This window comes from Xyrauchen texanus, chromosome 14, assembly GCF_025860055.1.
Source record: "Xyrauchen texanus isolate HMW12.3.18 chromosome 14, RBS_HiC_50CHRs, whole genome shotgun sequence".
Lineage (NCBI taxonomy): Eukaryota > Metazoa > Chordata > Actinopteri > Cypriniformes > Catostomidae > Xyrauchen > Xyrauchen texanus.
This window is the reverse complement of record NC_068289.1, coordinates 32009702-32037358: the sequence shown is the minus strand read 5'-3', so window position 1 is coordinate 32037358 and position 27657 is coordinate 32009702. Positions and strand designations below refer to the sequence as shown.

The 27657-nt window shown below is 37.7% G+C and overlaps 1 protein-coding gene across 2 annotated transcripts; it reads right to left on the bottom strand.

Moving 5' to 3' along the window:
* Positions 1-780: 780 nt before the first annotated feature.
* On the bottom strand, positions 781-25934 carry med14 (mediator complex subunit 14). Of its 2 annotated transcripts, XM_052143058.1 has the most exons (30): positions 25546-25934; positions 24912-24938; positions 24694-24799; positions 24415-24588; positions 22243-22372; positions 21988-22116; positions 21801-21908; positions 20599-20731; positions 20366-20516; positions 20168-20279; positions 19849-19974; positions 19664-19742; positions 19420-19579; positions 18910-19104; positions 16307-16441; positions 15961-16037; positions 15662-15822; positions 15406-15552; positions 13375-13466; positions 13075-13227; positions 11197-11466; positions 10809-11025; positions 10286-10411; positions 6442-6624; positions 5816-6054; positions 5534-5713; positions 5325-5432; positions 5099-5224; positions 3695-3884; positions 781-1466 (listed from the first exon to the last, which is right to left on the bottom strand). In XM_052143058.1, the coding sequence occupies exons 1-30, from the start codon at positions 25713-25715 to the stop codon at positions 1393-1395; spliced, it is 4278 nt and encodes a 1425-aa protein (XP_051999018.1). In that variant the 5' UTR covers positions 25716-25934; the 3' UTR covers positions 781-1392. The 2 variants fall into 2 exon arrangements, with proteins under 2 accessions (XP_051999018.1, XP_051999019.1); XM_052143059.1 differs by lacking the exon at positions 10286-10411.
* Positions 25935-27657: the final 1723 nt, after the last annotated feature.

Here is a 27657-nt window from a genome sequence, read left to right as displayed (position 1 = left end):
CGCCAAATTCTGACTCTACCATCTGAATGTCTCAACAGAAATCGAGACTCATCAGACCAGGCAACATTTTTCCAGTCTTCAACTGTCCAATTTTGGTGAGCTCTTGCAAATTGTAGCCTCTTTTTCCTATTTGTAGTGGAGATGAGTGGTACCCGGTGGGGTCTTCTGCTGTTGTAGCCCATCCGCCTCAAGGTTGCGCATGTTGTGGCTTCACAAATGCTTTGCTGCATACCTCGGTTGTAAGGAGTGTTTATTTCAGGCAAAGTTGCTCTTCTATCAGCTTGAATCAGTCGGCCCATTCTCCTCTGACCTCTAGCATCAACAAGGTATTTTCAGCCCACAGGACTGCCGCATACTGGACGTTTTTCCTTTTCACACCATTCTTTGTAAACCCTAGAAATGGTTGTGCGTGAAAATCCCAGTAACTGAGCAGATTGTGAAATACTCAGACCGGCCCGTCTGGCACCAACAACCATGCCACGCTCAAAATTGCTTAAATCACCTTTCTTTCCCATTCTGACATTCAGTTTGGAGTTCAGGAGATTGTCTTGACCTGGACCACACCCCTAAATGCATTGAAGCAACTGCCATGTGATTGGTTGATTAGATAATTGCATTAATGAGAAATTGAACAGGTGTTCCTAATAATCCTTTAGGTGAGTGTATATATGTTTAAAAAAATTACAACAAATACAATAAACAAAATTTAAATAATGACAGAACAGCCATAGCTTTTCTCATTTTTTTCTCTAAAATAAAAATTTTACTTAAGTAAACAGTTGAGGGTTTATTATTGAAAGCAGAGAGCATTTCTTATGTTTATTAAATAGTAATAAACAGACAAGAATAAACGTATATCTCTTCCATGATTCAAATGCAATTACAATAAAGCACAGCTTATTAGAAATTTTGTCACTCATATTCAAAGTGACAGGTATTCAAAGACAAAGTAATGCACCCCCCCTCCGCCCCCCCCAAGTAAATAGTGAGCTTATAAAGAATAAACCCAGTACCAACACAGTATTAATATCTTGTATTACAAAAAGGACAAGAATTAAGTTTTCTGCAACCTAAAATAAAAAAATACAGCTGTAGTTAAACATTTTTTTCTATCACAATCCTTTCCTTAAGAAGTGCATCTGACAAAAATAAATCTGTTAGCAGAACTATGCCCAAGTCCTGCTTTTGCTTCATTTGTTCATTTACATGCTTCATAACAATACAATAAAAAAAGTTCCATCATATTTTCGGCTCCATTTTATAACAATATAATACACCCAAAGAAGAGTTTATTGGCTATAGCGCAAAACCTGAAAGTCCCTGGACATTGAGGAATTAGGGCTGAATTCATTCACTGATCAGGATGGGGGCAGTTTCCTGATAAGAGAACTGTTACGGTCGTCCACCAGGATTCAGAGTGAGATTAGTCATGAGTTCATGAACCGCTGCAAATATTGTGCACTCCCCTAAAAGAAAGGATGACACCTTAGATTGGACTGTACATCAGAATGTGAAAAGCAAAGGATGACAGGCTAAACAACTAAGAGTCCTAGTATACTAATTGCCATTTAAAAATGGATATTAAGGAGATTGTTCACCCAAAAATGTTATTTCGATCATCATTTACTCACCCTCAAGATGTTCCCAACCAGTCTGCAAGACAGGCAGTATATGTTAGTCTCAGTCCCTATTCACTTTCATTGCATCTTTTTTCCAGAGAATGAAAGTAAAGGGTGACAGGGGCTTTCATTCTGACGAACATCTCCATTTGTGTCCCACAGAAGTCAGTCATTAAGAATAACATGAAGTAAACATCAGTGTTCGTTTTTGGGTGAACAATCCCTTTAAACCAAGGGTGTCAAACTCATTTTGGGTTGCGTGCCGGATTGGACAAAGCGACATTGCTTGGGGGCCGAAGTTTGTTTATTTGATCGCTCACTCTATCACACACACTCACACACCTAATTCAGTGACTAAATTCACTGATGGTTTGGTCAAACTGATTCAAAACGAGAACTCATGAATCGCAGTTTTAAAAGTACCACCTCATGAATGTCATTTAATCATGAATCGGATTTATCCAGTCACAGTGTTTGTTGTTGAGTACAGCCAGCTAACATAACGCAATAGAAAGGTGCACAGTTCTGGTGTTATTTTACGGTGCACGCTTTATTTATTATGTCACTACATTCAATTCAGACTTTAATCTCATAACTTGGGTAAAATATAATTTTTTTTTTTAGGTGACACTGGTAGTTCAGCAATGGAGCAAAGGAAAATTGGAGCAGGAAAAATAAATAAAACATAGCTAACATTGGGGTAAAATGATACAAAATAAACTTCTTTGCCCACCAGCCACAGTGACTTTGAATGCCCAATTTCTCCAGGCACTTTGATTATTTTTTACCAGCTGCTTTGGTTATTCATAAAGGTATATAAAACATCACTTCTGAAGCTGTAGTGAATTATGATGACACACGTGACAATTCATTAATGGTCACTGTATGTCATACATCACTTCTGAAGCTGTAGTGAATTATGATGACACACGTGACAATTCATTAATGGTCACTGTATGTCATTTACTTTGTATGGTTATGTACTCAGCCACAAAGTTTTGGAATTAAGCAATGTTACCTTCACAATGCATGTAAATGTGAACTGCTCCATATAAATCAAGCTTGCTAAACTTAGAGCACCTATTGAGATGGTCTGAGATCATTTGCAGCATTCTCATGGACGACACTGTTCTAGCAGTTGCAAACTACATTCAGATGCCTGAAACAGCAGAAAGAGTGAGCACTCTGCACGCGCGTGTACCATGTGAAGCGCTACGCTATGGGTGGCAGAGTGCCTCTGAATACACAGCAAATCAAACACGCATCAATGGCTTTATTCTTGCGTCTGTTCTTCAAATTATAATCAAGTGTTTCTTCAAATGCTCATCTTTGTGTCTGACAGCATTTCTTGTCACATGTCAAGCCAAGACTTATAAGTCGCCCGCCACAGAATTAACCCACCACTAGGCGGATTGGTGGGTGCTAATTTTTCTTTGAACAAAAGGTTACATCATTACATACATTAACCAGAGGTTACATCACAAATACACACAATTAGTTGAAGGGAATCAAGCAATAATATTTACATGAAATAGAGAACTTTGGCCTTAATAAACCTAACTAAAACTGAACATAATTCCCAAGAAACTGAAACCTGCTTAAAATTAATAACGGTTCAATGGGATGGGAAACAATGCAACAGTTAATACATCTAATATTTATCATTGGACCTGTCCATGTTGCCATTATTTCTGTGAGAAACTTCTCTGTGGGAAGGTGTGGCCATGGAACTTGTCAACCTCAGACATGTGTGGCGTTCACTGATACGCGTGACTCTGAATGATCCGTATAATTAAAAGAAATTCCACTGATGATCCAAGCTATAACATACATGCAACACCACAAATGTAAATGTTTATCTGTTCTGCTGTTGCTAAAAAAAACAATGGTATGAATACCTCTTACCCAAGTTATAAGCTAAATCAACGTGATTGTTTTCATTGGCATACTTATTTTTTCTGCCAACCATCCGTATGTTTGACAGCCCTGCTTTAAACAATGCTACTTGAAGATTCAGGAAATATCTGATTGAATTTACATTATTAATAATGATTGAACATGATTAATGTGTTAACCTGGTCGTGGTGGATGGTGTTCACTGAACCTCCGGAGGATGGAGCCGACCATCAGGGCGGCGGCTCCTGAAGAGCTGTGCTGGCGTGGGATATCGGCCTGTTGGGTCAGTCCAGTGGCCATGTCATACACAATAGGCACTATGATGCTGATGGGTTCTTGGGGTACCGGAATCCTCTGGGTCAGCTGGAGCTGTAGAAGAGCATCTCTCCAAGTTATTACAAATAAGGAATCCACAGAAACTTAAAACACAGCAGTACCAGTCCAGGTTTAAAGAAAAAGTTAACTCAAAAATAAAAATTCTCTCATTATTTACTCACCCTCATGCCATCCCAGATGTGTATGACTTTCTCTATTGCTGAACACAAACTGAGATTTATAGAGGAATATTTCAGCTCTATAGGTGCATACAATGCAAGTGAATAGTGGCCAGAACTTTAAAGCTCCAAAAAGCACATAAAGGCAGCATAAACGTAATCCATAAGACTCCAGTGGTTAAATCTATAGCTTAATGATAGGTGTGGGTGAGAAACAGATAAATGTTTAAGTATAATTGTTAAATGTAAATGTTAAGTATAAATGTTTAATGTATAATCTCATCCTTGACCAGAAAGTGTAAATTGATATTAAAAAAGGACATACATATTGATCTGTTCCACACACACACACACCTATTATATTGCTTTTGAAGACATATATTTAACAACTGGACTAACGATTTACTTTTGTGCTGCCTTTATTTCCCTTTGGAGTTTCAAAATTTTGGTACCCATTCACTTGCATTGCATGGACCTACAGAGCTGAAATATTCTTCAAAGAATCTTAATTTGTGTTTGGCAAAAGAAATTAAGTCATACACATCTGGGATGGCATAAGGGTGAGTAAATGAGAAGAGATTAAAATTTTTGGGGTGAACAATTCCTTAAGACCAAACACAATTTGCAGGCTATTCAATGGGCAGAGTATTAGAGTAATTTAAAAAATAATTTTACTTCTGTAATCTGATTTATTTCCAAGTAAAACAGGACATTTAATAAGAACAAATGTAACTGATTGGATGTATTAGATTGCAGATGAAGCTAAGTGGTTTGAGAAGTGGTAGAAAATAAGATTTAAGACAAAAGCCAAAATATAAAATAGTTTGAGGCCGAGCAAGTTAAATTAAATTTTCATAAGAAGCAAAGATTTTAATTGGAAGAATGCGTAATGATGCACAGACCAAGAACATGCCTTACAAAAGTGGATAGGATTAATTTTGTTTTCATGTCAACTTAAAATACAGCTTTTTGTAATTTGCTTTTGTATGGAAAAAAATTTAGAGGTTGCTAAAATTCCACCACATCTCTACTAATTTTTTTTATTGTGCAAATTTTTCAATCATTGACATTAATGACTGAATCCCTTACAAAAAAGAGCATCTTGGTCTTGAGCACGACAGCAATGGTTCCTGGTGGGGCAATGGGTGGAGCGCTAGGGGGGATGGTCAAACAGAACTGCACATTCCAATTCGGCTGGCCCACCTGGTCTGGGAACTAGAGGGAAAATTTTGTGGATTGATTGATTAATTTTCCCAAATGTATGCACGCAACACACATAAAAATTACAAAACAAAACAAAAATGAATGTGCTTACCAACTCCAATTTCATAATGCGAACACAGTCTCTGAGTATGTTGGTGGGAGCCCCCAACAATTTAGTAAAGGCATTTAGTGTGTTGTATTTAAAGGGTGGTCCTGCAACCTGTGGTAAACATGACAGAGAAAACTCAACAAACCATTCTTGGAAGTTATGAAATGTTAAAGACTAGAACAAAGTTCTAATGCAAAGTGTTCATGTCCTACCCTGGTCTCAAAGAACTTCTCTAGGACCTGCAGCTCCTCCTGTGACCAGGGTCCAGTGTTTTCTGGTGTGACTTTTAACTGTAGAGTCTGGAAGGATTTGGGGTTCAGAGCCACCCTACACTTCAGCACTTCGGTCTTAAACATGATGACGCCTGGTTCATTGGAGTTCACAATAGTGAGCTGTGGACAAAAGGCGGTTGGTTAAAATACACAAGCAGAATAATTTTACTCTGAGACAAACATTAAATGAGGATTATTATGTGGAAATATCATGTGACTAACATTGGGTTCTAACTGAATGATTCTCTGTAGGTGTCGCCTCATGATGACTGAACCCAGGAAGCGCTCCAGAGGTGAGCACAAGTAGCTGCCTGCCAGCCCTGGCACTGGGCATGGCATGGGTGAAGGCAGCAATAGCACATGCAGTTTACTGTGGGTGAGGATGGTAGGAATGGAGGCAGCCCAGGACCGCTGGGGCAGTTTACGGGGAGGGGGCATATTTGTTGGCATAGCCTGGGAACCTACACACACACACAAACACACACACAAAATGATTGATTGAACGAACCCAGCTACCACATATTGCTTAAAGGAATTTTTCAAAACATTGTATTCTGTCCTTATTTACATCAAATCAAGCATGACGCTATGGTGTAATTTGAGTGAATCTCACAAAAACATATTTCACCCTCAAAATATAAAAAGTTACATAAAAAGATTAAGACTTTTTTGTATTTTGACTATTTTCATGATACATAAATCTGCTGACACATACATTTTTTTAAAGTATTTACTAATATAAAAAACTATTAATACTAAAGATTACATTATTATTTCTCTAATGTAATATCATAATTCATATAGCTGCATAAGTTTTGAACATGTTCTAGATCTGTCTTTAGGCTTACTTGTTCCTGCTCGAGGGGAGTGGGATGCATCTGGAATAGGTGAGTGCAAAGAAGGGTTGCCTGGTGACATGCCAGGGATCCGTGCCCCAGGGGAGGGTCCAGACACCTGTGGGGAGCCTGGCCAGGTGGCAACCCTCGGGCTGGCGGACACCATTGTGTATGGTGAACTGGGGTCAAGAGTCCCTGCAATACAGATTAAAGACATTTAGACCACAATTCACCATCTTGAATACTGCTCTAGAAACATTGGCTATAGAATGGGTTTGTGCGCTCATCTACAAGGCACAAGCCATGAGCCAACACCATTGGGCACCTTGAGGAAAGTTTGCCCAAAAAGCATGCACATCAGCATTTTAAACATTTTATTTTGTGATCCACAGAAGGAAAAAAATCTGACGGGACCGACACGACAAAAGGGTGGATAATGCTAAATGAACACCACTTTACTGATGTACAGCTGTTCACAATCATGCTTTAAATTTGCTTCTTGTGAAAATCTTCTGTGGTCTGTGAAACTGAAAGTTCCAGTCTCTTGATGAAGTTAAACGTGTTAGGATATTTTGCTGTTAAGTATAGTTCAGACTTCAGAGCATAAGCAGGTCGGCTAAAGCGTAAACTCTGAAACCAGCACTTTTGACCATGTACCTTGTACTTAGAGTCGATTATGAGGTGCTGCACTGAACTTCGATTCACTCTCCATCTCAGCCATGCTTGATCTTTCTTCAGATTTATTCCCGACCCAATTATAATATCATAATGCATGGGGATATTGAATTGTGACATGTACTTCGAAATGCACCATTTTGTGAGGTAGTTGGCGCTACCCAGTCCTATTTTATATACATACAAATTAGGGTTGCGTGGTAATATTAAATTAAATAATATACAGTCTGCATGCACTGCGTACTTCAGAAGGATGAGGTGCCTCTGTGCGCTCATGTCTCAATCAGCTTGCTATCTTGCTATAGCTTACCTATCCTGAATCAGTAGATAGTGAGGTTTAGGTTAGGGTATTAATTCAACAACATCCTCAGTATAAATGACACTGTCATGCATTTTTGTAGTAGATAAAAAATTATTTTTACATTGTTAAGAAAGATAAAGAAATAAATACACTCACCTAAAGGATTATTAGGAACACCTGTTCAATTTCTCATTAATGCAATTATCTAATCAACCAATCACATGGCAGTTGCTTCAATGCATTTAGGGGTGTGGTCCTGGTCAAGACAATCTCCTGAACTCCAAACTGAATGTCAGAATGGGAAAGGTGGTGATTTAAGCAATTTTGAGCGTGGCATGGTTGTTGGTGCCAGACGGGCCGGTCTGAGTATTTCACAATCTGCTCAGTTACTGGGATTTTCACGCACAACCATTTCTAGGGTTTACAAAGAATGGTGTGAAAAGGGAAAAACATCCAGTATGCGGCAGTCCTGTGGGCGAAAATGCCTTGTTGATGCTAGAGGTCAGAGGAGAATGGGCCGACTGATTCAAGCTGATAGAAGAGCAACTTTGCCTGAAATAACCACTCGTTACAACCGAGGTATGCAGCAAAGCATTTGTGAAGCCACAACACGCACAACTTTGAGGCGGATGGGCTACAACAGCAGAAGACCCCACCGGGTACCACTCATCTCCACTACAAATAGGAAAAAGAGGCTACAATTTGCAAGAGCTCACCAAAATTGGACAGTTGAAGACTGGAAAAATGTTGCCTGGTCTGATGAGTCTCGATTTCTGTTGAGACATTCAGATGGTAGAGTCAGAATTTGGCATAAACAGAATGAGAACATGGATCCATCATGCCTTGTTACCACTGTGCAGGCTGGTGGTGGTGGTGTACTGGTGTGGGGGATGTTTTCTTGGCACACTTTAGGCCCCTTAGTGCCAATTGGGCATCGTTTAAATGCCACGGCCTACCTGAGCATTGTTTCTGACCATGTCCATCCCTTTATGGCCACCATGTACCCATCCTCTGATAGCTACTTCCAGCAGGATAATGCACCATGTCACAAAGCTTGAATCATTTCAAATTGGTTTCTTGAACATGACAATGAGTTCACTGTACTAAAATGGCCCCCACAGTCACCAGATCTCAACCCAATAGAGCATCTTTGGGATGTGGTGGAACGGGAGCTTCGTGCCCTGGATGTGCATCCCACAAATCTCCATCAACTGCAAGATGCTATCCTATCAATATGGGCCAACATATCTAAAGAATGCTTTCAGTACCTTGTTGAATCAATGCCACATAGAATTAAGGCAGTTCTGAAGGCGAAAGGGGGTCAAACACAGTATTAGTATTGTGTTCCTAATAATCCTTTAGGTGCGTGTATATAGAGAGTATATTTTGAATCTTAACGATGCTAATATTTAAAATATGGTTCCTTTCATGAACATTATGGATGAAAGATTATTCTCTTTTAAAGAAGAAATAAGGCTTTGACATTGTATATAGAGATTTCAGAAGACCTGACGAAATTTTCAGTTAGGGAACATAGTGAGAAACAAAGCTCCTTGGTTTTTACTGTGCATTCTGGGAATTGTTAGCGAGCAAACGTTTCAGTAAACTAGAACGTTTTTGCGATTGAGACAGACCTAGAAATGGCCGACTCACTGACCAGTGCCCTAACTACTGACATCTACTACACACACACACACACACCCCTCATAATGTGTGTTTTAGTGTATGAGCCCTTATACTCACATAAACTCACATAAACTCCTGTTGCTGCACAGAGATTTCAGCTCTCGAGTATTTTAGCATTTTATTTGGAAAGGGGAGCTTATTAAAACAATCGTCAAAAACAGGAAGAACTCAATGGTCTGCCATTAAAAGCAAATTAAAGCTCTAGCAACTGGATGCATGAAACTCAAGACATTACTACTGCATAAAAAAATTTAATGTTCAAAGTAGAAGCAATAATACTACTACCAATAATTACATTTTAAATGGTTGTATTATTATTTTATATGTAAGCAATACCACAAAGGAAAGTGAATATTAGCATGCTGTGATTCAGCCATAGCAGACTTGTGCCACAGGTAATCATATTCATTTTTTTATGTTTTCATTAATACTGGGAAGTTCTGTTGTGCAGCATTTTATTTGACCAAAAATAATAAAAGAAAATATGTAATAATAGCAATTGACTATTATATTTTAATTTGATTAAACACTGTTTTGATGATAATCTATAATTAAAACATAAATCATTGAATCCCAAAAAATTTCAAACTGAATATCCAGAATAGCAGTTCTTTTAATCATGCCATTTTCTGTGTAACTTCATCAAAAATCTGAGGCTATTTATTTGTTGCCTAAGAACCAATTTACTATCAATGTCGAGGTACCATGGCTTGTATCTAACCCAAGACAAATTTGGTATCTGTGAAATCCTAACACAAATACAAGTTAAACGTGTCATTTTTAGGAAATGACAGATCAATCAAATAATTTATTAAACAATAAATTACATGAAGGTATACAGATGATTAATGTGGGAAATTATATGTATTTTTTTAAATCACTCTGTTAAGCAAATCAATCAGGCTGAATAGCAGAACCAAGTTTTACATGCATGTCAAAATCAAGAATATAATCATGCACATGATTCAGATTGCTTTGTCATCCCAGTCTCACCAGTCATTAAAACAAAGAGGAGGAAGAGATTATAAACAAGTGCAGAACTATCAAGGAAGTGCCCATTTGAGATCATTACAACTGTAAGATGTCTTTCACCAGCCTTGACCCTGCCCATCAATGTCTGAAAGCCCTGGTCCGCAGAGGTAAGAAAGAAAGCCAATCAACAAAGCCCTGGATCGAGGCCTCCCATGCACTTACCATGCGGGCTGGCAAAGTTGGTGGTCTGCCCCATAGAAATGCCCAGAGAGGAGGGAGAAGGGGTGGGCCCAAAAGGAGAAGGGGCCCGCAGAGCTCCACTAGGGGAATTTGCTGCGTGGATATTCCCTGCACACAATTAACCAATCAGTGGCCTTGAAAGAGCATCTCTCTCTGTTCTTGCATGCTCACTTTCACACACTCTGAAGCTAAAGCGGGTCAGGAGCTGCAGGGCCGGGAAAAGATGGGTTGAAACATGTATGACTGTTGACATGCTTCTCCTCTTTAGATCAGTGCATTCATCTCTGCATTCTGTGCTTGGTGACGATATCAACACACACACAGAAAGACAGACCGATAAAAGCATGCATATCCACAAGTAGGGAAAGCTGGTGGGCTGCTTTTGCAATGGGTCGAAACCAAAGAGAGACTGCTTGCTTGCTGTCAATTCTCTGCCTCCATAGTGGCATGACCAGCACGGACAGAGCAAAGGACAGTGTTTTACACTACAGACGCACATGCATACCTGGAGACAATGTTGCCATCATGGACGGCGAGGGAGGCACGTGGTACGGGTTAGGGGGTGATGTGAGGGGAGGGTATACCCCTCTGCCTGGAGGCTGCGTCTGTGTGTGAGGCATGAATATGTCATCCATGCTTATCGGGGAGGGAGGGTTGTCATCCTCATTGACTGAGCGCCTGCGGGCGTCCTGATTACTGTCCACAAACATGTTCAAGAATGTCTGTGGAAAAGCACAGAAAAGTCTAAGCAATGTATATTGCTAGTCCAATAATATTTTTCTGTCAGGTTTCTGTCTTGGTTTGAGTCTGTTTTTCATACATACAATTTGGGTTTCAGCCTTCAGGCTGACTGTGTACCTTTACTAGAGTGTCACCTGAAATTCTCTACCCACCTTCAGTCCAGGGGCAGGGTAGAAACCTTCAACTATCTTGGTGTTGTCAAAGAGACTGTATGCCCCGTCACGGATGGCTACCACACCTCTGCTTCGGCAGTAGATGTCAATGCAATACATGTTGCGAAAGGCCAGGCGGATGTGTGTGGGTGACTGGGGCAGGATGGAGAAACACTGGTAAGCTGTGTTGGTCCTTTGGGTGAGCCCAAGCATTGGTACTGTGGGCAGCTTGTTGATGGCATTGAGAGGAGCCTGAGTGTCTGAGAGCACCTGAGAAAAGAGAAATTGTGTCAAACATTCAAAACTACATATATCTACTAATGTATAGTGATACCAATATAAATTCTCTAGATCCATTCATCATCTGATAACTGCCTGTTTTGTGGTTATCAGTTGATGTCAGTGCTTGCTTGAACAATTAACACAAGTGGAAGTATGTCAGTCCAACACTTGCTAAGAGCCTAGGCCAGTTGATAAGGGTGGCTGTGGCTCAGGTAGTAGAGCGGGTCGGTTACTAATCACAGGATTGGCGTGATTGACTCCACATGCCGAAGTGCCCTTGGCCAAAACACTGAACCCCAAGTTGCTCCCAATGGCAGTCTAGCACCTTGCATGGTAGCAGTCATTGGTGTGTGTGAATATGTGTGTGAATGAGATGCAGTGTAAAGCGCTTTGAATACCGCTAAGGTTAAAAAGGTGCTATATAAGTGCAGACCATAATGCACAATTATTATAAATTTAATTTTAAGCAGAAAGGTACATTTCCATTCCGGTTCAGCGTTCCTTTTGAATTGGTAACCGGTTAGAATGAAATTAAGGAACTGTTAAAGGAAACGTTCCCTCAAAATTTTGGATCCCCCAATTCTCTAATTTACTCATTCTCATGCCATCCCAGATGTGCATAGTGCTGTCACAATTATGACATTTGGCTGACAAACTAATTGTCAAACTTTTTAGGACTATGAAGATGAATTCACTTTTTAACGGCTTTCACGATAAATGTTCTTCTTAAGGTGCATATGGGTTTCCTTCACCTTAAGTAATTTTGACATATATAACTTAAAATATATAAATCAAATTATAAAATTGGGATATATGATTTCCTTCTAAGGCTTAAAAAAAAATATGAATGACAATGTTTTAAATATAAAAATATTTCTAAGCACTTAAAATGTCTCTCTTTGGCCCACTATAGTCTTGGTCAAGTTTACATTTAAACTGCTGTTTTTGGAACTCATATTTTCGATTATATTTCTTTCATAAAAATAAAATACTTTAAAATAATTAAACTTTCACACATATTTTAATGCTCTTTGATTAAACCCACAAGCCCTTATTTCTCATAAGGCAAAACCATTGAGATTTGTTTCATCATTTTATCAATCCACAGAAATATAGCAAGCATGCGTCACTGAACCCTCTATGACTAGGAACATTTTCCATTGCACGATTGTTTAAGGTGAAGCCGGAGGGCTTTCGTTCACTGTCAAAGTTTACATTTGTTCATTAATATTTTCTCGGGAGTTTGGCGTGAGCCTCTGCTGATGGTGCACGAATATTCTGGACAGGAGCTGCTTTAGTTGACATTTGCAGTTCGGTTCGGAGTTAAAATGAATGACACAAAAACACCATTAATGGCATTTATATATTTGCTTAAAATTCCCTTATTTAGGCATTAAAATGTGATTTGAATTTTAAGTGCACTTAAATCGCAGTTATCTCATATAATCGCATTTAGACGATTGTTTCGTAATCGCAACAGGCCTAACAATGCCAGTCATGGATCAAAAAAGTGATTGTGAAAAAAATTCACTGATTAAATTATTAAATGTCAATTAAGTTTTCCAGTCATTTAGTGAGCAGAAAGGCTGTGGATACCTGTAGAAGTTGCACTACATTGAGTGTCTTGTTGAACATCTCTTGAAGTTGGTGGAGAATGATGTTGTGGCAGTTGCTACAGCCTGAATTGGGCCCCACAGTCCCCAGGGCCAGAAGGTAACGCTGGGTCACCGAGTTCCATCGTATTGTCACCTAAAACAAACAGGATATTGTAGTGAAGAAACAAGTCTGCTTTGGACTAAACCTTAAAAGAAAAAGATCTTTTATAAAACTATCATTATTATTATTATTATTATTATTATTATTAATAAGATAACATTAAAATGAAAAGGTTTTTACCGAGCTGCCTTTGGAGTTGCCATAACACAGAACCAACTTCCGGTAATTATACAGCCGTATCTCTGAGAAAAGGCTCAAATAAGAGGGCATTTCTGGAGATTGTAGATTAATAATGATTAATGACAGTTTAGTTCTGTGCATGCTGCTTTATTTCAAAACATTCCCAAGTCATGTATTTTCTAGTAAATAACAGCATTAATGAATGTAACACTTCAAATGTCAATCCACAATATGTAACAACACATAATAACTATAAGCAATGTGCCAAGTGCCTAGTAAATCTTCTGAACTCACTGAAAGTCAAATGCAACAAAGTCAGAAAAGACTAAATTCAACATATTTGGCGTTTCATATAAAGCTGGAATGTATATGAAATTGGGCCAATGATATTTAATTGTGGTATAGTATGTGTACCCAGTGCAAAGTAGTGCTGCAACTAACAATTATTTTGATAATCGATTAATCTAACGGTTGATAGAACGATTATTCTACTATTGTGATGATTAATCATTAGCTCTTAAGACTACTCAGCTTGTGCCTGACTTAAAAGGTTGTATTCAACATGCTTACTAACAATAGAGGACAAAATCATCTTCTCATCTAAAAATACACTGAATTAAAAAGGGAAAAAAAACTTTTTATTAAGTTTAATTCAGTAAACAAATTCACTGCAAAAATTATATTGTTATCAAGTGTTTGTCTTGTTTTCCATTTAAAATTCTTAAAACAAGATACATTTAATTGAGAAGCAACATATAAGATATTTAGAAATGCATCTAAAACATAAGTGTATTTTGTATACAAGTGTATTTTTTTCCAATTGGTTATACTTCTGCGAGTGCAGTGAAGACAAGATCTATTCTCTAAAAGCAAATCTGAATATCTTATATTCTGCTTCTCAGGTGAATGCATCTTTTTAAAAGGATTTTTAGATATTTTTAAATATTTGTATTTTCAATATTATATTCAACATTCTCAGACAACAATTTTTTCTTATGCAGTATAGCTGCTAAAGTTTAAAAAGAAGTTTTAAATATTTATATTGGAAAACAAGCCAAAACAAAAACAAATCAAAATCATATTTTGTAGCAGTGTATAATGGGGCAAAGACTACCTCTCTCACCTTTCTGTTCACTTTAATCCATCTTTAACTCACAAAAAAACAAAAACTCTTATTAATAAAGCTGTGTATTGCCAATTTTCTTCACAATAAGAAATGCACAGTGACACATTATGATTCAATAAGTCACGAGCTATCACTTTATAATCTAAATGCAGCAAGTGCACGCTCGAGGGACGAGCATCCCTGTGACAGTAAGCATCAGATTTAAATCTCTCTCCCTTAGAAAGGGACATTCGCGCAGCTCAGAGAAGAGGTGCTGACCTCACAGAAAAATGGCAGTTTTGGAGTGTGTAGTTATTTACATGATCTGCTTCTGTATTATTTGAACTATATATATATATGTTATAAAGCTATAACACATTAAATATAACTGTATTTAAAATGTAACACCATGGTGTTTCCTTTAAAAGACACTCAACATGCAAGTTTTGCTTTTGCGGAGGGGCAGCTCCAGCTCCATATATTCCTCAACAAGAATGCTTCTGCATTTATTATTTTGAATTTTTGCATTATAATTCCTTCATACTTTATGATCTACATCACCTGAAGCTGTTTGAAAAGTTTGAAATCCATCTGGACTGTGAGCTGTGTAATTCTTCCTGCAGTGCTGCTCTCATGCATCATAAATAGAGTTTAATGTGATCTCATGTTACGTTAAATGAGATCAAACGACTATTCGACAACGGAAAATGATTGCCGACGTTGTTGATAAATTTGCCTAATCGTTTCAGTCCTAGTGCGAAGTGACAAAAATAGCTAATAATGTGACAGAAAAGAAAACAAAAAGCCTTGTCACATCTTTGTTGACAGTCACAGGTGGTTATGACAAAAGTTTGGATAAACACATAAGAGATGCAATTTACTGCTTGTCCCATTGCGCTTGGACAAGGTGTAACAGTTGTACATACCAGGTAAGGAGCGTGAGAACTCCAGAACACATTCATAAAGCTGACTGATGCTGTTCCAATCATTTAAGAACATCTCCACCACCTTTCTACCACCCACTGGCTCTGACAGGGGATTCTCAAACGTCAAGTAGACATGCCGCATGGGAGCTGGATCAACATACACATTGATTATTATTATAAAAAGAGACAATTTATTATGACATAACCATAACTGCATTGTTTTGCAAGCTGTTTGGATACAATTTACAGTTTTTACCTTGCTCTTTACTAGATGTGCTGTTAAGAGGGCAACTGTCAAAAACCAACTCTGCCACCCAGGTGCGATTATTGCGGCCCTGCAGTCTGAAAGTGCAGTCCAGCAGGGTTCTCTCTAGAGCTTTTCTCGTTTCCTCACTCACTCTCTTACAAGGTGGAACTCTAAAAGACAAGAGAATTAATTACTTTATTTGACCATACCAAAAATAAACAAACTGCTATTCAAATTCATACGAGCTAGTCTGGTTTATCAGCTTTATCAGAGATGCTGAACCGATAGTATACAGAGTTATAACTTACTTCAGAATGCGTATGGCGTGGCTACAGCCATCTCCCTCAACCTGAACCCCCTGATGAGGAATCTCCATATTGGACAACTATGCAAGAGAAAAAAGCAGGGACAAAGAATGTTTAGTAAGCAAAACATTTTTTTAAATAATCTTTAGGAAAGAAAGCCAAAAAAATAATTTTCCATGCTTTTGCCTTTTTATGTACAAAAGGATGTACAAAACTACGTATTATAAAAATCAACACACTATCAGCATGCTAAAACCCCCTCTGTGATGTTTTGTATCTAAATTCATCCCCTTTAAAGCACTGCTGCTAAAAATATTCAAGTTTATCCTGAACCATTCCGATCCAGTACCTCACAGCGTAGTCCAATGAGGGGCATATTGGTGTCACACATGGCCACCAGGTGGGCCAATTCCTTATTGAAGGCACACATCTCTCCTGACCGCTTGGGTTTTTTCTGTTCAATGGCATTTTGCTCTGCTGACAACTGTGGAGTGACCAAAACAAGCTTTCTATTACATACAACAGAAAACATAACAAAAGACACCCATTTTACAGATTCAATAAAAAGAACTAGCCACCACTTTTACTGCTTTATAACTAGGGCATTCAATAGATTAAAATGGTTAAACAGATTTATTACATGTGCTGATAAATTGCAATTAATATTTCCTGCGAAAGGCCCGCAAATAAAAGGTAATTTATAAAATAATAATGAAAATATACAAATATAATCAATATTATACTTTACACTATTCAAACACATTACATCTTAAAAATATAGGCGTGTCTGCATATGGGAACATGCTGCCTTGGAGTTTGTTTTCAGAGGCAGAATGAAAATAAGGTGCTATTTAAACTGTTCTGAGTCCAGGAACTTTCAAGGTTCAATACAAGTTAAGTTCTAAGTTGTGGCATAATGTTGATTACCACAAAAAAATAAATCACTGTCCCTCCTTTTCTTTTAAAAAAGCAAAAATTGAGGTTGCAGTGAGGCTCTTACAATGAAAATGTGAAGCTTTTAATTTTATAAAAGCCCTTACATGAATTCTTCTGTTAAATTGCATGTATTATTTGAGCTGAGAAGTTGTTTAAATCATAATTGTTTTTAGTGTTCGTTGACATGGCAACGAAGTTATAAAATTTGCTATAACTTTACACAAAAAATGTTAGTAAGTGATTTTATCATACTAAAATCATGTTAACATACATATGTCGTAACTATACACTTGAAGTCAGAAGTTTGCATACACTTAGGTTGAAGTCATTAAAACAAAGATTTTAACCACTCCACAGACTTAAAATTAGAAAACTATAGTTTTGGCAAGTCGTTTAGGACATCTACTTTGTACATGGCAAGTAATTTTTCCAACAATTGTTTACAGACAGATTGTTTCACTTTTAATTTACTATAATCACAACTCCAGTGGGTCAGAAGTTTACATACACCAAGTTAACTGGGCCTTTAAGCAGCTTGGAAAATTCCAGAAAATTATGTCAAGCCTTTAAACAATTAGCTTCTGATAGGTGGTGTACTGAATTGGAGGTGTACCTGTAAATATATTTTAAGGCCTACTTTCAAACTCAGAGCCTCTTTGCTAGACATCATGGGAAAATCTAAATAAATCAGCCAAGACCTCAACAACTGTGTACCTCCACAAGTCTGGCTCATTTTTGGGAGTGATTTCCAAATGCCTGAAAGTACCACATCCATCTGAACAAAAAAATACTATGCAAGTATAAACACCATGGGTGGCGGAGAACGAATCTCAGTTGCCTCCACGACTGAGGCCGGAAATCCACGCATCTTATCACGTGGCTTGTTGAACACATTTCTCTATGGCATCCACACACAACTCACCACGCGCCCCACTGAGAGCGAGAAACACACATTATAGCGAACAAAAGGAGGTTACCCAACGTGACTCTACCCTCCCTAGCAACCAGGACAAATTTGGTTGCTTAGGAGACCTGGCTGGAGTCACTCAGCACGACCTGAATTGTAACTCGTGACTCCAGGTGTGTTAGTCAGCATCAATACGCGCTGAGATACCCAGGCCCCCTACATTTCACATTCTTAAAATAAAGTAGTGATCCTAACTGACCTAAAACCGGGAATGTTTTCTATGATTAAATGTCAGGAATTGTGACATTTTTGAGTTTAAATGTTTTTGGCCAAGGTGTATGTAAACTTCCGAATTTAACTGTACTTTTGTAATAGCGAGTTAACATTTATGGATCGGCCCCATTTCAGTTCCATTGTACGCAAGTGCCTCACTGGGACCCAGATTTTTGTTTTGTTTTAAAGAAAAGGAGGGGCAAGTCAAAATAAATGTGCGTGGTAACCCATATTATACACCAAATGCTGTCTATTGAGCTTAGCTTGTATCGAACTCTGAATATTCCTTAAAGAGTTTCATTTATTCAAAAATTCTGTCAGTTAAGCCATTAACTGATAAGGTAGCAAGTTAGCTGCCTATGTTTTCAGATACAGACATATAGTTGCAACAGTCAAGTGAAGCATTTAGACAATACAAAAATAGCCTTTAAAAGTCTAAATATTCCCACACCATCCAGTTGTCTTTGAGAGCAAAAGAGTGTCTTTGGATGGCTGAGCTGCCTGCTGGTTTTGATGAGGCACGTTGCCTGTCCAAACGCCCCTTACTGCATTAATGTGGATAATCAAGCTTGAACTGCTTTGATAGTAGGAACATTCCTTATTACGGAATTTACATACAGGTCAGGGGCATGATTAATTGCATACATTTTTTAAATGCACCATTTTTTTAATATAATTAATTTCACAAAATGAACATGTTAAATCGATAGCCCAAGTTATAACATTATGCATTAACTGACCGTTTTTCCCCAATAAAGACAAAGTGCTCTACTGCAGATCCATACAACATAAGAGTATACAATAATATTTTGTTCAGCATATTTAGATCAGTATACCTTCCTCTTGGCCCCAAGCCGGGTCATTCGACCAAAAGAAATGTCCTGCACCAGCTCCTCCAGGTTGGGCTTAAACTGCTGCAACAGTTGAGCAGATGGCAGCCCGTCCTCTCCGTCCAGCTGACTCACAGACAGGAAGTAATACTTATACTGCAGCTCTGTGGGATTGCTGGCCACATCAAACATCTCCACCACCTGAGGAAAGATGATAAGATGTTGAGGAACAATCTTTAAACATTTTAGGCCATACCATCCTCTGCGCGCACTGTTTACACTTACTATGTAAGCATTGTATGCAGTCGCACTTTAGTTACATAATTTGAATGTTTTCCGGGTTCAAAACATGTTAAGATCAATGGATGCAGTGAATTAACATGGACAATCGTTTAGAAAATTCTCGTTTATTTGATGTGGTTATCAGCAGTAAATTGGAAGGGGAAAAAACAATGTTATTATTCCATTTGTTACTAAATTAAAATTCCTTGATGAATGAAACATTGATGTATTTACAATATAGTATTGTGGAAGGCGGGTGAGTTTGATAAAGAGGCGATGTTTGGTAAGGTTGCCCACAGGGTGAGAGGTTGAATTGGACAGATGGAGTGTGTCTGTGCACAGTGTGGGGAGATGTTTCACAGACTGTCGACATCTCTGCTCTCCCAGCCAGAACCTATTGAAAACAAAATAGACTTCCATCAGCCACTATTACTGTCACAATGTAAACACAACAAGAGCAGAAAAACCAAAAGCATACTTTAGCTGCTGTAACCATGTGATGACACGCTTCATGTCATCGTTGATGTTCTTCTCAATGTCATCCAACATGGACTGATCTGAAAAGAGTCAAGCAAGGCAGGTTAAGTCTGATTAAGTCGATGATATAATTTGCTCAGATGAACTGATGTGTGCCTCATCCACTTGAATGGATCTGTGACTAACCGACTCCATAGAGCATTGGCTGAAACATCCCAGAGTGCAAATCAACAAATATGTGGAGACACTCAGATCGGCCGCAGGGCTCCAGTATTGGTATGACCAGTGTGGGAAGGGCCGTCTCTATGAAGGCTGAAAAAAAAAAAATCAATAAGGCACTCAAGGCTGTGATATACAGTATAAATATACATATTTGCAATTATGATCTCATACTTTAATGATCTCAAATCAGACTAGTTAATCCCTGCAAAACATTTCATCATAATAAACTCCACAACCAGCACTGGCAGGGTGAATCTCTCTGTGGTGTAAAGGTAAGACTCACAGTTATCACTGGGGTTGCTACTTTTCAGGATGGCTTTGAGTTCCTGCAGCTTCTGATTTGAGCGGGCATGTACACTATCAATCAAAAGCTTTTCCACTGAGAGATGATCAATCTGCAAAAAGAACAAGCATTCAGACATGTTGAGCTCTTTCTTGTTTTATTACCTCTACTGACAATCATCTTCAAGGCCATACTCACTTTCATGGCTCTTTCCATTAATCTGGAATCACAGGCAGGCAGTGGAGGCTCATGGGATATCTGTAATGGCTTGGAACCATCGGTTTCATCAATTTTGATGGTGACCTTGTTCACAGAAGCCGTGCCAGTCTTTCTACCCAGGACCTGTTGACTAAAAGTAAAAAAACATGAAATGCAAAAACAAAAATGACAAAAATCATCCGCTACAGGAGTGAGTGAATTTTGAAACCTACTTCCAGACAGACAACGTGAGGCATTTGGCAGGGATGTAGCGCTCCACCTGCACTAGATCACCCCACCGCTCTCTTATTAACATCAGAGTCTGTGAGTGCAACACCTCAAGCTGCAGTGATAAACAAAAGGAATCTGAAAGCATTTGTTAAGGAAATAATATGCAACTTACATGAAACATTAGGGTGTAAACCAGCTCATTAATTCAGTAACTGTGAATTTTCAGGAGCGTTTTGCATTACAATCAGCTAAGAAAAGGTTGCGTTATAATATAACACTACCAGTTAAAGTTTGGACACTCTTTACTTAATGCATGTTCCATATGATCTAAAGGCTTATGAATAAATTAATAAAAATTAATCATTTACACAACCTCATTCCACCCAAACAAAGATTTTTAGAATTATATCTCAGCTCTCAGGTTCATACAATGCAAGTGAATGGTGGGCAGAAAAGAAAAAGCACATAAAGGCAGTATAAAAGTAATCCATGTGACTGCAGTGGTTTAATCTATATCTTTAGAAGTGATATGTTAGGTGTGTGAATTTATTTTTACTGTAAATTCTCCTCACTACCCAGTAGGTTACGATTTGCATGAAGGATGTGAATCACCAAAAACGTAGAAGAATGTGAAAGTGGAGATTTAAGTAAAAATGGACTTAAAAATGTATCTGTTTCTCAACCACACCTATCATATCACTTCTAAAGATATGGATTACCTTTATGCTGCCTTTATGCTATTTTTGGACCCTCAAAGTTCTGGCCACCATTCACTTGCATTGTGAGGACCTACAGAGCTGAACTATTCTTCAAAACACCTTTGTTTGGTTGGGATGGCATGGGGGTGTGTAAATGATCAGAGAATTTAAATTTTTGGGTGAATTATCCCTTAAAATGTTTGTTTAGTGTCTTCATATAAATATCTTTCAATCTACCCCAAAACCTAAAATGTAGAATCGTTTTGATTCAGTTATGTTTATTTATAGTTTTGACTATTATTCCTATTTTCCAAATTTTTGTATAATAGTAAATATAATTAGTAGGTGCATCCGTGCAGACACTTCATTGGAAAGTGTACAGCAAAAGATCTGGGCTGGTAAAAAAGTGGTTTTTGGTTTGATCCCCAATATTGACTGACTGTTAATAGATTAATCATTCAATTGATCCACAAAAACCCAGAAAACGATATGTGCTGAAAGGATACGAAGGCAATTGTACATGTCTTGAAGAGGCTTGTCATCTCCAAACAGGCGGGACTGTACCAGCTCATGGATATAGTTTACTTGCATGCTGTGAACCAATGCCCTTCCATCTGAAAATAAAAATAAATAAAGATTACACAAGAGCACATGTACATGGCCTACATATACTACACACTGTGGAAGTATTACCTCCAGTCTCCTTGTCTTCTACTAGAATCTCAAGTTTAAGTAACCTCCAGGGAATATCAGGATCGTCTCCCATTACTGTCATTGTGGCTTCAAATTCCCCTTCAACTCGAAACTTCACTCGCCCATTGGCTTGTCATGGAAAGAGGTCACAAGTTTAAAAACAAGTACGATTATTTATGGTCATAATAAATGTTCAGAAACATATTCCAGGACAGAATAAGTATTTTCCAGTAGATGTGTGGACCTGGAACTTACCCACAGTTAAGTTGGCCAGCTGTGGGGGCAAGTCAGTGGTGACTAGTCGGTGCCGCAAGATCTGATTCAACTGATTTAGCGTGGTCTGCTTCTCTGCTTTGGTTATAGGATCCGGGGGAATAATTTTGTCCTGAAAAAGACATTGACATTGACAGTATTGTTCTTCCAGGAAAATTTACCAATAATATTGATGCCTCGTCTTCTGCTACACAGATTTTTGTCCAATCAAATTCTTGTAAAATGAGAATGTCCTTCCCCCTAATATCACCTGCAATCGAGGAGCAAATCATGGATCATGGGGGGTGGGGGCAAGTCTGGATGGGCGGATTCAACCTTTAAGTATTGATACTTCCAGAATTGATATTGTTTCGAGAATATCGATTCTCACATTAAAATATAAATTTGAATGTTTTTTGGTAAAATTTCAAATTGTTAACATGAACTAACAATGAACAATACTTCTATGGCATTTATTACTCTTAGTTAAGATTAATTTCAACATACAGTAATACATTCTTTAAATCAAGTTGTTTGTTAACATTAGTTAATGCACAATGAACTACCAATGTATATTTGCATTTTTATTAACAAACATGATCAAAGATTAATGCTGTAAACAATATTTTATTAATTGTTTTTTCACGATAATGTTAAAGAATGGAAAATTTTTGAAAAGTGTTACAAGTTATATTATTTAGTAACCATAAAAAATTAATGCATATCATTTTCAAAGTGAAAAAGTATATATTAGCAAAAGATTATGCAGGATAGGAACTATTTGTTCTTCTGCTTATTTTAAAGTGAGAACTGCAGAAAGACAAGCAGTCACGGAGAGTGCTTGAGCCACTTGTTCAAACAGAGGAAGCAGTGCTTGGCTAATGACAGAAATCAAACAGAATATGGAGTAAACACAAAATAAGTGCAAATCTAAAAGTGCCATTTATTATAATGGGTTTGTTTTAAAATGAAAAGTTAAAACATTGATAATGTTCTGTAATGGTTGTTAATAAATGATATCCTTAGGAAAATTATCCATGGTTTTACTCTAGTTATATGGTATCCATGGTTTGGATACAATTAACAATGGTTTGACTCCAATAATTCTGTAGTATCCATAGAGTAACATTATATTTTACATTTATAAATTTGGCAGACGCTTTTATCCAAAGTGACTTACAGTGCACTTATTACAAGAACAATCCTCCCGGAGCAACCTGGAGTTAATGGTGGTGGCTGTGGACCAACAACCTTCTGATTACCAGTCATGTGCTTTAGCCCACTACGCCACTACAAGATAACTGCATTCAAAAATATAAATAAACTCCAGAGGCATCCAAAGCATTGTCTTCATTAGTGATCATCTCAGCAATTTAGGCCTGAAATGTCTCGAACTTAACTGCAAATTCGTAACCAAGGAGGTTTGGGTCAATGAACGATAGTTTTGAAGGAAAACAGATGAAAATACAACTTGTCATCTTCACCAGCATAAAACCGATGCTTCGTTCAACTCTACGCACGGTTGTGGTATTTATAAGAAAGGGGCAGGGTTTAAGCGGGCTAAATGATTTGAGAAGTCCTGCATATGTCACCAGAGAGAAGTCTGTCATTTCACCAGAAAATTAAGTTATGAAATTGATTTAAAAAAATACAATAAATAACTAATAATAAAACATATGCATGGATGAACCATTCACAATAAGATCAATAACATAAATTTATAAAATAGATGGGGTGCAAATTCATGCTGACTTTAATCTATGTTTATAGTCACTGATCTATAACATAGATACAGTATGAAGATCAGTGGTTCCTGTAGTAAAACCATAGTTAATTTTCGTAAGGTTAAACAAAACTCTAATAATTTTCTATTTTAGGCCTATAAATGTACAAAATATGGATTTTAAAAATAATATTTAAAATTACCAATTTTATACCAAGAATTTGCACACAAAATAAATCTATTTAATACAGGTATCTGTGATATTGGAATAATAAAAAAAAAAAAGATAGAGCTTGTATCGTATCAGAAGAAAATAAGTGGTATCGCCCATACCTGGGACAAGCCCTTCGATATGTCCCGCCCAAACGGTTTCATCATGAAATAAGTCAACACAGGAAAGAAAATTGCACTCGTCAACTAAATCACAGGGTCTTCAAGGTTTAACTACTCACCCGGATACATGTGGGCAGGCGTGGGTAAGAGCCTGTGGTCAGTACATCAATGGCGAAAGGAATGGCAAAGCTAGGCAAACGGGCGTGTACCAATGCATCCCTGGCCAGTGATGCCAGTCTGTCAGCAGTGTCAACAAATAAGTATGCTTGTTGATCCAGAAATGAGGAGATCATCTGCAAACATAGCTAAGAATTAGTACTCTCTTGCAACAGGAATTAAAATAACTCGTAGCTCCTGATGACGATTTCAAGATTGGAGATGGGAAACAGATTACATACCGCACATTTCTCCACTTTCCCTGCATTACTTGCCCATTTCACAAGAGCAAGTAGACGTACAAAGAGCTGTCGTGTCCGACTAGCAAACTGAACAATTTCAATTTTCCTATCAGAAATGGGTCAAGTCAGTAACATTCATATGCAAGAATTATGTAACAAACATTATAATCCTACTTCAAATGAATCAAAGATGTTTTGCCACTATGGCAGTTTCTTACCTTTCCAGGTCTGTTTTCCGTGGGAGTCTAGAAAAATCATAAGGATATGGTTAAAAATGTGAAATGCCAGCACAAGGAATTATACATGTTAAATCTAGAATCAGAAAAGACGACTTGAAGACACAATGTAAAAATCCTTTGGCTCAGAACAAGAAAAATTAGGATATATCTTTGCACATATTCTGTTCATTGGTTTTAGTAGTTTAATAAACTTTAGGGACATCTGCAGGAAGAAGAGCAATATGTCACACCACATAAGATTTAATCTAGACTGCTAAAAGTAGAGTTTCACCCATGGAGCCCCATCCCATTTAACCTGCCCAACAGTTGATCCTGACATGGTAGTCCATAAAAATACAAAATGCCACTTTTGAAACTACTTTAGAAAACATGCCAAATAGTCAAAATCATATGGGTCAGAGAGAGATTGCACTTACACTCTCATATTATATAGTCCACAGTCAACTTAAAAAAAAACAAGACCTATGAATATCAGACAGTAGTCAGACATGTTCTGTACAACATAACAATATTGAGGAAACATATAGCCCAAAGCTGGTGCTTGACAGCTAGAGTTGTACCAAACTAAATCTAACTCCATTCAAAATAACCACATCAGGTCAGATGGACTTACAGCTCAGCCAGCAGAGTGATCTCATGGTAGGTTCTCTGCAGCAGAAACTCGATCAAGAGACTCAGTCGGACTCCTTGAGTGGCCGGGGCTCCTGGAGGAGGCTGCGGGGCTGAAGTTGGACCCCCGGCAGGGACCAGCTGCCCGTCGGAACCGATTTGAACCGGAGCCATTTTAAAATACAACAGGAGAGATATGTGGTTACGGAACCGACCCTTTCCACTCGCGTTTACCGCAAACCGGGCCGAGAGGATAGAATCGCGCTTTTGTTTTAAAGCGAATGCGCGTCTAAATCAATTTCACCCCATTGAGAAGCGACAAAAAGGAGTCTTAGCGTGTTAGCGGTGGAGAGATGGAGCCCCGCCATCAGACAGCGGAGAGATGAAGCAGGAAACCAAACTGTTCTTTCCCTAAATGGCCGCAGAGTGAAATATTTTAAAATAAAAGTAAAAAAAAAAAACTTTTTTATGGGATTTATTTGCTTCACAGTTCATATGTATTATAATCTCACTTGATAAATAAACAACACTTTGCATTATAGTAGTCAAATAGCATTTTACGCAACATTATCTTCAGAATAAAGTGAGACCCTGATGAGACCTTTATTTTGTAAAATAAACGGTCCGACCACACTTCCGGTTTATTTATTTATTTATAAATACAAATATTACACCAAAAAATTGCAAACACAATTTCAAAAACAGGTAATCTGTGGTGAAAGGCTCTGCACAATGCAAATATAAGCATACACAAATATAAGCATACACAAAATAAATTACAGATTATTCATAAATTGCAATAAAATATTTATAATAAATTACAAATATTGTTGCATTGAATAGTCCGGGTTCAATTCAAGTTTAACTCAATCAACAGGATTTGTGGCATGATGTTGAAAACCACGAAAAATAATTTCGATTCATCCCAAATATATATATATATTTAAAAAGCGCAAATTGAGGTTTAAGGGAATCCGCTTACAATGGAAGGGAATGGGCCCAATATTTGTAATGTTTAAAATTAAATAGGTAATGGAAGTGAATGGGGCCAATATTTGGATTGTTTAAAATTAAATAGGCAAAATTACCCAATAACATCTAATGCAAGTCTTTAAATGTGTCTGTAGGGTAGACCAATATAGATTTGAGAGATCAGAGGATTTCAGCTATGAATCCTACGATGAGCTAATGTCAGAGAATGTAGCTGTGCTCACTAGAAGGTCGAAAAAGTGTTCTAAAATTTTGCAGGGCACTGTCAAAATAGAGAAGAATTTGAAAGGTGGGCGAGTTTATGCACGCATATGTATTCATTCAACTTTTTTATATATATATTTTTTTTTATTTGGCTATGGAACAAAATATGGCAATGAAACTAAATAAAAAATATTTTATAAAAATATACATTTGAGGAAAGGAGTTCCATGTGAATATCACACTCAGATTTGGATGGCAGGCAGCTGTTGGAGCTCAAGAGCAGCTGGATAGGCATTCTGGCTACTATCACTCTCTATTAAAGGCTCAGCATGACCCTGAGATAGAAGAGGTTAAACGTGCTGGTATGGTATTTGTTCTGCAGCTGAGACATGGAACCATATTTTCACTTAAAGATTGATCATACAAAACTTTTATTTTTTCAGATATCCAAAGAAACTTCCCTGACAACATTCACTTTTGTGACACCTCCCAGGCAGGTTTACAAGAGGCCCTGTTAAATGTACTTCTAGTGTGTGTGGACACCACAGAATGTTACTGTCAGGCACAACACTGGTTTTACACATGACCATTTTTTAGGACTGGACACTGAATTATCACATTAATCCAGAATTGAACTTCCCACTGAGAAACTATTGTAGCACAAGGATCTTAGTGAAATGTAAAATATATTGAGGAAGTATAACGCAGCAGTAATTTATGGAGCTGGAATTGTTGCATATTAACATACAATTGGAAAGAAATTCACAAATAGAAAGTTGGTTCACAAATAAATTGAATGAGATCCACAAATATATGTTAGGAGTATCACAAAAATAAAGCTAATTCACAAAAAAATAAAATGAGATTTGCAAATAACTCATAAACACAACTCTGTCCAGCATTCACTTGTGAATTGCTAAAT